Source organism: Callithrix jacchus, chromosome 6 (assembly GCF_049354715.1).
Source record: "Callithrix jacchus isolate 240 chromosome 6, calJac240_pri, whole genome shotgun sequence".
NCBI classification, from domain to species: Eukaryota; Metazoa; Chordata; class Mammalia; order Primates; family Cebidae; genus Callithrix; species Callithrix jacchus.
In genome coordinates this window covers 30,483,664-30,496,301 of record NC_133507.1, presented here as the reverse complement: position 1 = coordinate 30,496,301, position 12,638 = coordinate 30,483,664, and the positions used below count along the sequence as shown (strand labels likewise).

The 12,638-nt window shown below is 48.5% G+C and overlaps 1 protein-coding gene across 1 annotated transcript in view; it reads right to left on the bottom strand.

The window, feature by feature from the left end:
* Nucleotides 1-2,431: 2,431 nt before the first annotated feature.
* The window catches only part of LOC100895022 (interleukin-17 receptor A-like), an 82,931-nt gene continuing 72,724 nt past the window's right edge, over nucleotides 2,432-12,638 (bottom strand). The window contains exons 2-9 of the mRNA XM_078375622.1: nucleotides 11,270-11,335; nucleotides 10,330-10,442; nucleotides 8,155-8,281; nucleotides 6,735-6,782; nucleotides 6,478-6,641; nucleotides 5,149-5,236; nucleotides 2,990-3,001; nucleotides 2,432-2,544 (exon numbers count right to left, since the gene is read on the bottom strand). Coding sequence (XP_078231748.1) covers nucleotides 2,432-2,544; nucleotides 2,990-3,001; nucleotides 5,149-5,236; nucleotides 6,478-6,641; nucleotides 6,735-6,782; nucleotides 8,155-8,281; nucleotides 10,330-10,442; nucleotides 11,270-11,335 — 731 coding nt within the window. The remainder of the gene's footprint in view (nucleotides 2,545-2,989; nucleotides 3,002-5,148; nucleotides 5,237-6,477; nucleotides 6,642-6,734; nucleotides 6,783-8,154; nucleotides 8,282-10,329; nucleotides 10,443-11,269; nucleotides 11,336-12,638) is intronic.

Here is a 12,638-nt window from a genome sequence, read left to right as displayed (position 1 = left end):
GGGATACTACAGGCCTCCCAGGACCCCATGAAGTGAGAACTCCTGCCCCATTCGCTTTACAGATGGGCAAGCCACCTAGGGCAGATGAGCAGCTGGCCAGTCCCCAGCCCTGCTGCCTCTTCTCTGTGAGGACCCAGTGTCTGACACACCTGACTTGTGAAATGAGGGCCTGGATGCTGAGTGGCAGCCTCCATCTCACTCTGCCCTCAAGCGCCCCCGGCCTTGCTGGAGTCCCAGCTGTGGCAGGGCACTAAGGTGGAAGAGGACCCTGCACATCCCTCGTTTATTCAGGAAGGAGAGCACCAATTGCAGATCCCAAAGGCTGTAGAATTAAAACTACCCACTGCATTGTAAGCACTTCCTCTTCTCTCTTATGCCCTATTTAATTTTCAAAGATAAACAGTGAAGACCAGGCTTGGTGGGCTCATGCCTGTAATCTCAGCACTTTGGGAGTCCGAGGTAGGCAGATGGCTTGAGCCCAGGAGTTCATGACTAGTCTGAAAAACATGGTGTAACCCCATTTTTACAAAAAATACACACACACTAATTAGCCGTGCATGGTGGTACATGATTGTAGTTTCAGCTACAGTCACTGGGCAGGCTGAGGAGGATGAATTGCTTGAGGCTGGGACAGAGAGAGATCCTTACTTAAAAACAAAAAACCGACCAGGCGCAGTGGCTCAAACCTGTAATCCCAAAACTATGGGAGGCCGAGGTGGGTGGATCACGAGGTCAAGAGATCAAGACCATCCTGGTCAACATGGTGAAACCCCATCTCTACTTAAAATACAAAAAATTAGCTGGGCATGGTGGCGCATGCCTGTAATCCCAGCTACTCAGGATGCTGAGGCAGGAGAATTGCCTGAACCCAGAAGGCAAAGGTTGCGGTGAGCCGAGATTATGCCATTGCACTCCAGCCAGGGTAACAAGAGTAAAACTACATCTCAAAAAAAAAAAAGAAAAACCAAGACATAATAAAAGCAAGAACGAAGTAACTCCACTGCACCCTTGCATTCAGAGACCCAGCTCAGATGTTTCAGGGACTGAATACAATCCTCTTTGAGCACTATGAGCACATGACTGGAACAGTCACTGGTGCCTCTGAAATGCAGTTTCTTCCTCTGTGCAGTGAGGTTGTGTTTGCTCTTGTACAATGGGCATTAAATGAGCTTGTTTATGTAAAGTCCTGGCACGTTGTACACAATCAGCTGGGGTCCCAGTTGTTATTTTACAGCACTGACACAGCTGGGACCCCCAGAGCAGTGCTGGAGGGTCCACCCTGGCTTTTCACTATGGTCTTGGTCTGCCCTGTGTCCCTGAAATTTGGCCATCCCAAACTGAGTCCACCTGAGGGAAAGCTCTTCCCCAGAAGGACCCTTGCAGAAGGCATGCATCTTACCACCCTACTTTCCAAAACCCGCCCCACTGGGTCCCTTGAAACATTCCCTCCTGGTATTTTTGGGGTGAGGAAGGGGAACCCACATACTTAAGCAATTGTTCCCCTTGGAGATGTAATGAAAAAACTGCTCTGTGAGAGTTAACTCCTTAGTGACAGCTGGGTTGATCAAGACTTACAGATTACTGAGCAAGTGACTTAGAACCTTAATCTCAATCCTCATCCTTTCAGCTCTTCCATAGACCCATCAAAGACAGTCGAATAACAAGTGAGGCTCCTCCTTGCCTTCACCCTGGGATGCAGTGCACTTTGGGAAGCAGAAGCAACAGCAGAAAAGAAATGAAAAGCACCCTCCACACCATTAGAGACCTGCACAGCCTACAGAGCACCAGCTGTTATCAGAACCCCCCAAAGGCCCTCTCATGCCAGCAGCGGGCTGAAGGTAGGAGATGATACTGGTATGTACTAATCTCCCCCAGCAAGCACCTTCCTCAGCTACTCATTTAACCTTCATCACAGCCCTGAGAGGGAAGCATTATCAGCACATTTTACAGAAAAGTGACTCCATGGTGTGTTAAGTAACTGGCCTGTGACTACAAGGCTAACGAGGTGGGGTTGAGGTCTTCCCCAATGGCTCAGGGCAGCCGGGGTCTTCTCTATCACCTGACACTGGCCCTAGCTATTCTCCCTGACCCCAGATGCACACATCTTGGGGCTGTAGCACGGGGTTGTTCAGGCTGCTTCGCCTGCCTGGCTGATAATTTCTGTCACAAAAAAACCTCACTCTGGCTCCTTTTAACCTGTTGATTTTAGTAATATTTTATTTAATAACAACAAATATAATGGTAACTAATGGACACTGTGCAAACAGCATATGCCAGGTTCTGTGCTAAGAATTCATATGCCTTATTTCACTCAGCAGCACAGTGACATGGGTATCACTGTGATTTCCATTTTACAAGTGAGAACCTGAGGCTGAGAGAATAAAGCAATTTGCCCTGATAGTGAGTGGCAGTGCCAGGGATGGCCAGAGGTCTAGCCCTTACTGGGTAGCCTCCAAGTCATGCAGACGTTGAGCAGGATGACGGAGCTCATGAGCAAAATGGAGATGCCTGTGATGAACCAGTAAACCCACAGGGGCATGTAATCTGTGGTGAGCAGAACAGTGTGAGTTCTGCCCAGGCCTGCCCTGCTGGCCCTGAGGGCCCCAGTCCCTATCCCCAGCCTCAGGCTCTGTCCTCTCTGGCTACTGACAAATCACAGTCCACCACCCCACCCCCTCATGACTGACCCCCACTCCCAGGCTGACAAACCATGGTATCACCCACCCAGGGGCTGACAAACTGTGGTCTCACCCCCTTCTCTGGGCTGACAAACCATGGTCTCAACCCAACCCCAGACTGACAAATCATGGTCTCACACACTGAACCCCCGGCTGACAAACCATAGTCTCACCCACGCACACCACCTCACACCACCCCAGCTTGCCTCCTTCAGGCTAGTCTGCCTGGGTCAGGCACGAACTTCTCACTCTCACGTGGCCCCTGGGGAATGGTCCCTGAGGGCTGCCACCCTGCAGAGATCAGAGCTTACCTGCAATTGTTTCTGCAATGAGAACAAAGGGAAAAGGGGAAAGAGTATTCTTAACCCTTCCCAGTCATCACAAAATCCACCACTGAAATCCCTTAAGGGCTTTCATAACTTTGGCCCCTCACCAGGCACTTTAGATTCAGGCTGAAATTAATGAAGCCACCTACAAGAGACAAGGACTTGAGCTGCTGGCCTTGGGAGGCTGGGTCTCCTTCCAGCCTGGCCCCATGTCTCAGCCTTCTTGTGAGCCTGTGGCCATAGCCTCCCATGCGTTAGGGCATGCAACTTCTAAACAGTGTCCCTGGGGTGTGATCTTAGACAAGTTATTCAATATCGCTGTGCCTCACTTTCCTCATCCATGAACCTGGGGTTTAGGGTGGGGGAATCTTGTACTTCACAGTATGATGACTCACTCACAATGAGGGAGAATTAAACATGGACAGTGTGTTGGAGCTGCGTGCTCAGTGCATGGCACAGCACTAGCCTATAGGCTTAAAACCACCCCATTTTCCAGTAAAGAAAGTGGAGGGTCAGAAAGACTAAAGATTTTGCCTGAGGATGAATCACTAATGAAAGGCAGCCAAGACTCCAACTCCAGGGAGTGACACTCTAAACCCCACTCCACACTTCAGGCCTGAAGAGCTCCATGTTAAACTAAACTCTCCTCTGAAACCACCCCTCAGACCCAGATCAGGCCTCAGCCCAGGCTGGTGGCCCTCAGCCACCTGCATTCCCAGTGTGGCCCTGGACAGCTGCATGTCTCCAACCTGGAGTGTCTGGCGTTTCTGGGCAGGAAACAGTCATGGAGTGTCTGAAGCAGTCATTTGAGGCAGCTGCTGAAGAAGGCCTAGATCTATGGGCAGAGAGGGCAGGTTAAGGGCCATTGCCTCCCTCCAGCAAGGAGTGAATGGTGAGAGTACCCCTGCCCAGATGAAGCTGGGAGAATTGGAAAGGAGAAAGGCAGGGGCAGTGTCTCAACCAGCAAGGCATTCTCACTGCCAGTGGTGTCTGGTGCCAGAGAGAGCACAAGGCTTCCCTCTACACCATCAGGAAAAACAGACTGTGCATGCTCCCCTCTCTGTCCACAACATACTCCCTAACTGTGCACGCTCTCCTCTCTGTCCATACCACACTCTCCACCTGTGCACACTTCTCAATCCCCACACCACAATCTCCACCTGTGCACACTCCTCACTCCCATTTACACCACACTCTCCACCTGTGTACCCGCCTCACTCCCCACACCACAATCTCCACCTGTGCACACTCCTCTCTATGTCCACACCACACTCTTCACTTGTGCACACTCCCCTCTGTCCACACCACTCTCCACCTGTTCACACTCCTCACTCCCCCACACCACACTCTCCACCTATGCACACTCCTCACTCCCATCCACACCACACTCTCCACCTGTGCACACTCCTCACTCCCGTGCACACCACAATCTCCACATGTACACACTCCTCACTCCCATCTATACCACAGCTCCAGCTGTGTACATTTCTCACTCCCATCCACACCACACCCTCCACCTGTACACACTCCTCACTCCCCCACACCACACTCTCCACCTGTGCACACTTTTCACTCCCATCCACACCACACTCTCCACCTGTGCACACTCCTCACTTTCATCCACACCACACTCTTCACCTGTGCACACTCCTCACTCCCGTGCACACCACAATCTCCACCTGTGCACAGTCCTCACTCCCATCCACAACTCACTCAACACCTGTGCACACTCGTCACTCCCTCAAACCACACTCTCCACCCATACACACTCCTCACTCCCCCAAACCACACTCTCCACCTGTGTAAATACCTCACTACCATCCACACCACTCTCCACCTGTGTATATCTCACTACCATCCACACCACTCTCCACCTGTGTACACTCCTCACGTTTATTCATATCACACTCCCCACCTGTGCACACTCCTCACTCCCCCAAACCACACTCTCTACCTGTGCACACTTTTCCCAATCCACACCACCTCCACCTGTGCACACTCCTCACTCCTGTGCACACCACACTCTCCACATGTACACACTCCACACTCCCATCCACACCACTCCCCACCTGTGCACACTCCTCACTCCCCACACCTCACTGTCCACCCATTTTGCTCCCCACACCCACCCACACCACATTAACTCATGTGCACTTGGCAGCGACAGCACCCTCTAAAACTGCATAGAGTGAGTGTGATATTGGATCGCTGGTGAAAGTCCTGTGGTCTGGGCTGAGGAGAGAGGCAAGGATGGGTAAGACTACTTGGGTGAGAACCTGCTGTGGCTCTGCCACAGAGAGGCTTTCCAGGGCACACCTTAGTAACACCAGGAGACAAAGGCTTTTCCGGTTTCTGTTCCAGAAAAAACTCCATTTTTGCATGGAAGCCGGTTTGTTGTAAATTTGTAAGTACATTTATTAACTGGTAAGGCCCTCTTTGCTATGGCTGCTGGGAATTGAAGCTACAAATCTGTGGTCATTCACACCAGTTGTACAGAACCACACAGCACACTTTTCCTGCCCAGCCTCCCAGGTAGCTGAAATTACAAGTGTGGGCCAGTGCACCTGGCTTATTTTTGTACTTTTAGTACAGATGGGGTTTCAGCATATTGGCCAGGCTGATCTTGAACTCCTGACCTCAAGTGATCTACCTGCCTTGGCCTCCCAAAGTGCTGGAATTATAGGCATAAACCATCATGCCCAGCCAATTTTATTTCATTAATTTCCTTTTTTTTCACTCTGTTGCCTGGGCTGGAGTACAGAAGCATGATCTGAGCTCACTGAAACCTCCACCTCCCAGGTTCAAGCAATTCTCCTGCTTCATCCTCCCGAGTAGCTGGGATTACAGGCATGTATCACCACACCCAGCTAATTTTTGTACTTTTAGTACAGATGGGGTTTCACTACCTTGGCCAGCTGGTCTTGAACTTCTGACCTTGTGGTTCACCCACTTTGGCCTCCCAAAGTGCTGGGATTACAGGCATGAGCCACTGTGCCCAGGCTTTTCGTTTTTAGGAGGCAGCGCCTTGCTCTGTTTTCCTAGTTAGGTGTAGTGGTGCCATCACAGCTCACTGCAGCTCCAACTCCAACTTCAAGCATGCCATGGCCTCCCAAAGTATCAAGGTTACAGGTGTGAGGCACTTATTTTCTTTAGTTCCCCTTTATCTCTATTTCCACATATTTTTTAAATCATCAAATCATGTTTGTAGTAAACACAGCAAAACAAAGAGAACAAGGGAGCCTGTGGAAGAGGGAAGAAGGAAGAGGGCTGAGTCATGGGCAAGATGAAGTCCATTGCCTTTCTATCAACCATCAGATCACCAGGGAAGAAAAAGGCAAGCCACCATGACCACTACAGAGTAAGCACAGAATGAGCTCCAAGCTCTGGCAACACAATTCTGTCAGACTAGCAGAGAAGAGACTTGGGGCTTGGAGGGTGGTTCTGAGCTTAGAAGGGTCAAAAATAGCAGTTACCGAAGGCATGTGGTGCATGTGCTCGAAGCAGCTGTGGTTCTTCTTATGTGGAAAGCTGGGCAGCAGGACCTGGTAACAGGTAGATTGGTTCCACAAGGTGAAGCTCACACGCAGCTGGTGGGCCTCCAGAGTCTCCACAGTGATGTCAGCGTCCCACAGGCTGCCTGCCAAGGTTACACATGCAGGCTGGGAATGAGAAAGGGCATGGGAGTGAAAGTGTGCATGCGTGTGTGCAGCTCTCCAGGGCAGCCCATTACCTGCGCTCATGCATGGCGCAGTTCCCTTCACCCTGGTGTCCTCACAGCCTGCTGACCCAGAGAAAAGGGAACTCATGTACCTGCGCTCACGCATTGCGTGGTTCCCTTCACCCTGGTGTCCTCAAAGTCTGCCGACACAGAGAAAAGGAAACTCATGAAGCCTCTGCCTTCGGAAACCTGTTCTTCCAGACTCCTGACACCAGAACAGCTATCTTTTCTCTGCTGGGAGCCTGTCCATGAATGGCCCCTTCAGAGTGAGCTCTGGGGTTGGACCCATCTTGGCATGGGTGTTAGCCTGCTTGCCTGTTCATCGTCTTCCAGGGAACCCTCTGAATTCAAGTACATTCCTCCTGAATGCACTTGGTGCACCAGGCCCTGTTCTTGACACTGCAGCTAAATGGTAAACAGGACAAAGCCCTGCCCCCTGGAGACTTCAAGCCCATAGGAAAGACCAATAAAAGCAAACAAACAGCATGCAGCACCATGCCAGGGAGTGATGAGCCACACGCGGGGATACCCAGCAGGGTAAGCCGAGAGTGTGTGCACATACATGTGTGCAGGGTGTCCTCAGGATGAAGAAAGTCAACATCACCCTTAACAAGAATTTCTAGACCACCTGCTATATGCAAAGCAATTTTTGAGGCTCTGGAGATGCCACAAGTGGGCAGAAGACCCAGACTTTGTTATCAAGCAGGATTTCTGACACAGCTGGCTATGAAAAGTGAGAATTATAGGGAGGCTGAGGCAGGAGAATCGACTGAGCCCAGGAGTTCCAGGCTGCAGTGAGCTAGGATAGCAATACTGCACTACAGCCTGGTTGACAAAGTGAGACCGCCTCGATTAAAATTAGAAAGAGAAATGCAAGTAACAGCTGAGCCTCTGGGGAGGATGGGGAAGTAAAAGGTGCATGTATGTCAAAGGATACCTGAGAAGAAAAGCCTGGCAGTAACTGCAGGCAGAATGGATGGCACAGGAAGGAGAGCACCATGCCTGGGATGAGTGTTGCGTGATGCAGGGAGAATGCAAGGTGGGAAGAAAAAAGCAAGCCATGGAGGTGGCACCAGGCTTTGGGCAGAGGCTGCAACTTCTCCACGATTTGTCTGTGGCTTTGCCTTTATGCTATTTTCTGGGCAGTATGGGTGCTTCTCAAGGTAGAAGGAGGAACTCTGGTTCTCATGAAACTTGTGGGATCTTAGACCAATGTCCACTGCTGTTTCAGCAGTGAATGGCTCTGCCTCAGGGAGTGGAGGCTGCAGCACACGCCAAAGAACTCCCAGTCCTGGCCTTTGTTTTGTGGGTCTCAGGCACTGGCAGTGCCAGTCACTACCTTGCTGAGCGAGGGGGCTGGCATCTGTGCCACCTGCTGCTTCCTTCTCATAGAGTCCAGGGGGTAGTTAATGCCTTGTAAGGATGCTCTTACCAGGCACGAGGAAATTCCTGGACTGGTGGTTTGGGTCCCCGTCAGGGATGGGCTTGGACATGTGGTGAATGGTCACCTCATACTCCTGGTTAGAATCAACCACAAAGTGGCTGAAGGTAAAACACCACTGAAGAGAAGGCAGGAAGGGAAGGTGGATGGGTTACATGCACCCCTCTCACCCATCTATGCCCAAAGACCCCTGTTCCCACCCACTCCTAAACATTCAAGCAAAAATAAGAATAAAGCAACTACCACAGCAAAACCCAGTCAGGGAAATCAGTATTCTTGTCCTGCTTCCTCTGGTCTTTTCTGCCTGTTAAGAAAAACAGTAGCAACCTGTATCTGGCCTCCTGAGCAGACAGTGAATAAGGGAAAGCATTCCTGCCCCCAACTAGGCTTCTCAAATTCTAGAACAATGGGTGTGAGATGACTGAGCCAGAGGACTTAAGGCTCTGGATATCTGGCACACAGGCAGGTAAAAAACTTTTTCAAATAATTCTTCCTCCTTAAATGGGAAAGCCAGGAATCTATTGAGAATGTTCTGGGGTAAAAAGTGTGGAGGACAAGTTCACTTTCCCTGGGCCAGCAGGCACCTTAGTTGCAGAGATATTTGAATTTGTGCTGAGTTATTTTCTGAGTGGTAGAGATTACAGATATCGACTCCAACACCCATTTTAGTTACCCTGGAGGAGAGGCAAGGGGTCCTTTGCTTCTGAGTGGATGGAAAAACCTGGGTCTCACCATCACACAGCAGCCAAGTTTGGGGGTTCTAATCTAACATCATACACGGGTCCTGTCTTTGCTGCTTGTGTCTGTGGGAGACCTAACTTGTTTTCAAGTGGCCGTTTGCAGGGTTAAACCAGCAGTCTTCAGACTAAGGCTTGTATCATAATTACATGAGGGGCTGGGCGCAGTGGCTCATGCCTGTAATCCCAGCACTTTGGGAGGCCGAGGCGGGTGAATCCCAAGGTCAAGAGATCGAGACCATCCTGGTCAACATGGTTTAACCCGGTTTCTACTAAAAATACAAAAAATTAGCTGGGCATGATGGTGTATGCCTGTAATCCTAGCTACTCAGGAGGCTGAGGCAGGAGAATTGCCTGAACCCAGGAGGTGGAGGTTGCAATGAGCCGAGATCGTGCCATTGCACTCCAGCCTGGGTAACGAGAGTGAAACTCCGTCTCATAAAAAATAAAAAAATAAATAATAAATATAATTACTTGAGGGGCGGTTAGGCAGCAGCTGCTGGACCGCACCCTAAGAATTTCTGACCTGGGAAGTCTGGGGTGGGGCCAGAGAATACACATTTCTTTAATTCTTCTTTTGTTTGATACAGAGTCTCATTCTGTCACTAGGCTAGAGTGCAGTGGTGCAATCTCGGCTCACTGCAACTTCTGCCTCCTGGATTCAAGTGATTCTCCTGTCAGCCTGCTGAGTAGCTGGGACCACAGGCACACGCCAACACACCCAGCTAATTTTTGTATTTTTAGTAGAGGCAGAGTTTCACCATGTTGGCCAGGATGGTCTCCATCTCTTGACCTTGTGATCCACCCACCTATCCTCCCCAAGTTCTGGGATACAGGTGTGAACCACCATGCCCAGTCAGAACACACATTTATAACAAGTTCCCAGGTGAAGTTGAGGCTGCTGATCTAGGGAGCACACTTTGGGACCCACTGTTTTAAACAAACTTAAACAAGAATCAATATTTGACCATTTGCACAGCAGCATGAGATTGAGCTGCAGAGTGCTCATTTGCCCACCTGCAGCAGCTCTGTGGTCTGGGTGGTTTTTTCTTCCTGGGGGTAAACCCAAGCTTAATCCAAGTTACACAGAAAAGATGTCATACAAAGTTACACAAAGATGCCAGGAGGCAGGGCTGTGGAATTTGTCTTCCAATTCACCTTTCTTTCAGAATGAATAGCTCAGTACAGTGGGAAGAAAAAGCAGGGGTATGTCAGGAAAGCTTTTAAAATACACTCTGTCCCTCACTATTGCTCACAACAGCCACACTTCTCTTTTGACTTCTGACCATCTGAAGCTGCCGTTTGGAATTCCTCAGACTCTCTCAGCACCTCTGGGTCTTCACCACTCTAAATAAGGGTATGATTTTGGGGACAAGTCTGTGCTGGTGTCATCAGCGGACCATGATCCACTCAGAAGCTGTATTCTTACCCTTTTGTGGTGATGCCTCAGTTTGGACAGAAACTTGAACCTGACGCACAAACACTCATTAATGTTTAGCTGCAGGACAGGTAACCCTGTGCCCTCAAGGTACAGGACGCTGGCTGGAGAACAGAGGAGAGAAGGTAAACAGATGCAGGTCAGCCACAACAAGTGCCGGGTGTCCCTCTCTCCTGTGGTTGTTCACTCTTGAAAGAAAATCTGCCTGTCTAACCCAGCTCTCCACTTCCTATCCCTTTCAGCTTGCTCTCTGTGTAGTTCCTTGCAGTTATTTCCCAGCTGGGCAAGGACAAAGGACACTTTACACAGGGCTAGAAGCAAAGGCTTTGCAAATTTGTAGTGAGGGCTTTGACAGCCTGGCACGGGTGTCAAACACAGCTATGCCATCATCCTCACGAGGCTGCAGCAGTCAGCAGGAGTACTGAGGCTGGAGACTTTCAGAGAGAACTCCCCCAGGCCCCAGTCACAAATCTGGGGCTGGTTCTCATTCACCCCAGTTGCCCCAATTCTGTAACATAAATTCTCTATTCCTGAATAGGCTCCCAGGATATTTTTAAAGTGGCCCCTGAATTAAGAAAACAAACAGGCTGGCAAATGTGTTGCCATTTTCGACTTCATTTTTGGTATTGCAGTCACAAAATTAACCACTTGCTTTTTCTTCCCCAGTGTGCTAAAAATGTCAGGCTGAAGGCATCCTATCATGAGGAATGGAGTGATGGGAAGGTATCACTGTGGGTTAATATCCAAAACACTGAACAAGCATTAACCCTTGAAATGATGGATTTTTACAACACTAAGTTTGAGCCCTCATGTCTGAGCATGGGACTGAGAACCCAATCCTGATCCTGACTGGGAGAGCTGACAGGTGGGTCTGTGGACTCACTCGGAGGCAGGGAGACTCCCCCAGGGTCTTGCTGGCAGGCCCACTCACCATCTGTCTGCAGCATCCATTCATTGCAGTGAACTGAGGTCACACCACTGAACTCTTGCCTAGTGCCTGGTGACAGAGCAAGTCTCTGCCTCAAAAAAAGAAAAAAATTGATTTATACTATAAAAAGTTGTTTGCAATTTCTTTTCCTCACTCATCAACACTTTCTGGCCATCTTCAGGCCAACAGATGGGTCTATGCAACTAATTCTGATTCTCTTTAATATTTGTATAACATTCCATAGTAGACAGCAATCATCTATTCAACCATTTCTAGTTTGATAGACATTTAGATTTAAACTAGATCTCACCTTATTTAGCCATTCTCTCTTGATGAACATTCAGTACCACAGAAAAAGAGGGAATGCTATTTATTTTTTTAAAGCTTGTGTAAACTTAATTCTAAAACTTGATAAATCTTACACAGAAAGAAAAACTATAGCCCAATCTCATTTATAAATATAAATTCATGCAACTCTAAATAAAGTATTAGCAAATGTAATCTACCAGAACATCAAAAGAATGACCTCGTGGTACATTAACAAACCTAATTTGTTAATCCATGCTGGAGAGGAGAGATCTATGATAAGGTTCAGGGCTGTTTTGAATGAAAACTATAAACATAATAGTAACCGAAAGAAAAGACTTACATGCAACCACAACTATCAGAAACCAATACCAATACCAGCATTCCATGGGGCATGCCAAACTATTTTCCTCTATCTCAGGAATGAGAGTAGGACACCAGCCTGTGGCACTGGGAATCAACTGACTGTGTTCTCAATTCCTTCCACTCTCCTCTGGTCTTTTCTATCAAAATGGAGAGATTGCAGAAAAGACTTTCCTTGGCTTGCAAAAAGGTGTAGCAGGTGTGAGAAATACTAGTGCCTTGTGCCTTTCACACAGGGTTTGCATGCATCAGTCTGCTTTCTGATTATGTGTACATGAGAGAGTACACCACGTGAAGAGAAGAGAGAATGACCAATAATGTTTTATTAGAGAACTCTTCTTGAAGTGGGTTGCTATTGTCTGGATTCCACTTTTGAGCAACAAATAAAATTCTTTGTTAAAACTAGAAAACAAACAAACAAACACAAATAAGTAAAAGGATTATAGCCCCAAAGAGATACGTCATTGCATTTGTAAGATGGGGCAGGACACCGCGGACAAACAAGCAGGCAGAGAATGAAAACTGAACCTTGAAACTCAATAGATAAAGTTCTATTGAATAAAAATTCAATAGAAGGGTTAGTCTATGAAATTAAGGACATTTCTCTGAAAGTAGAGCAAATAGAAATAGGAGTAAATATATGACTATTAGAAATTCAATTTGGGAAACAAAATATGGTTGACTAGATTTCTAGGAGACTAAT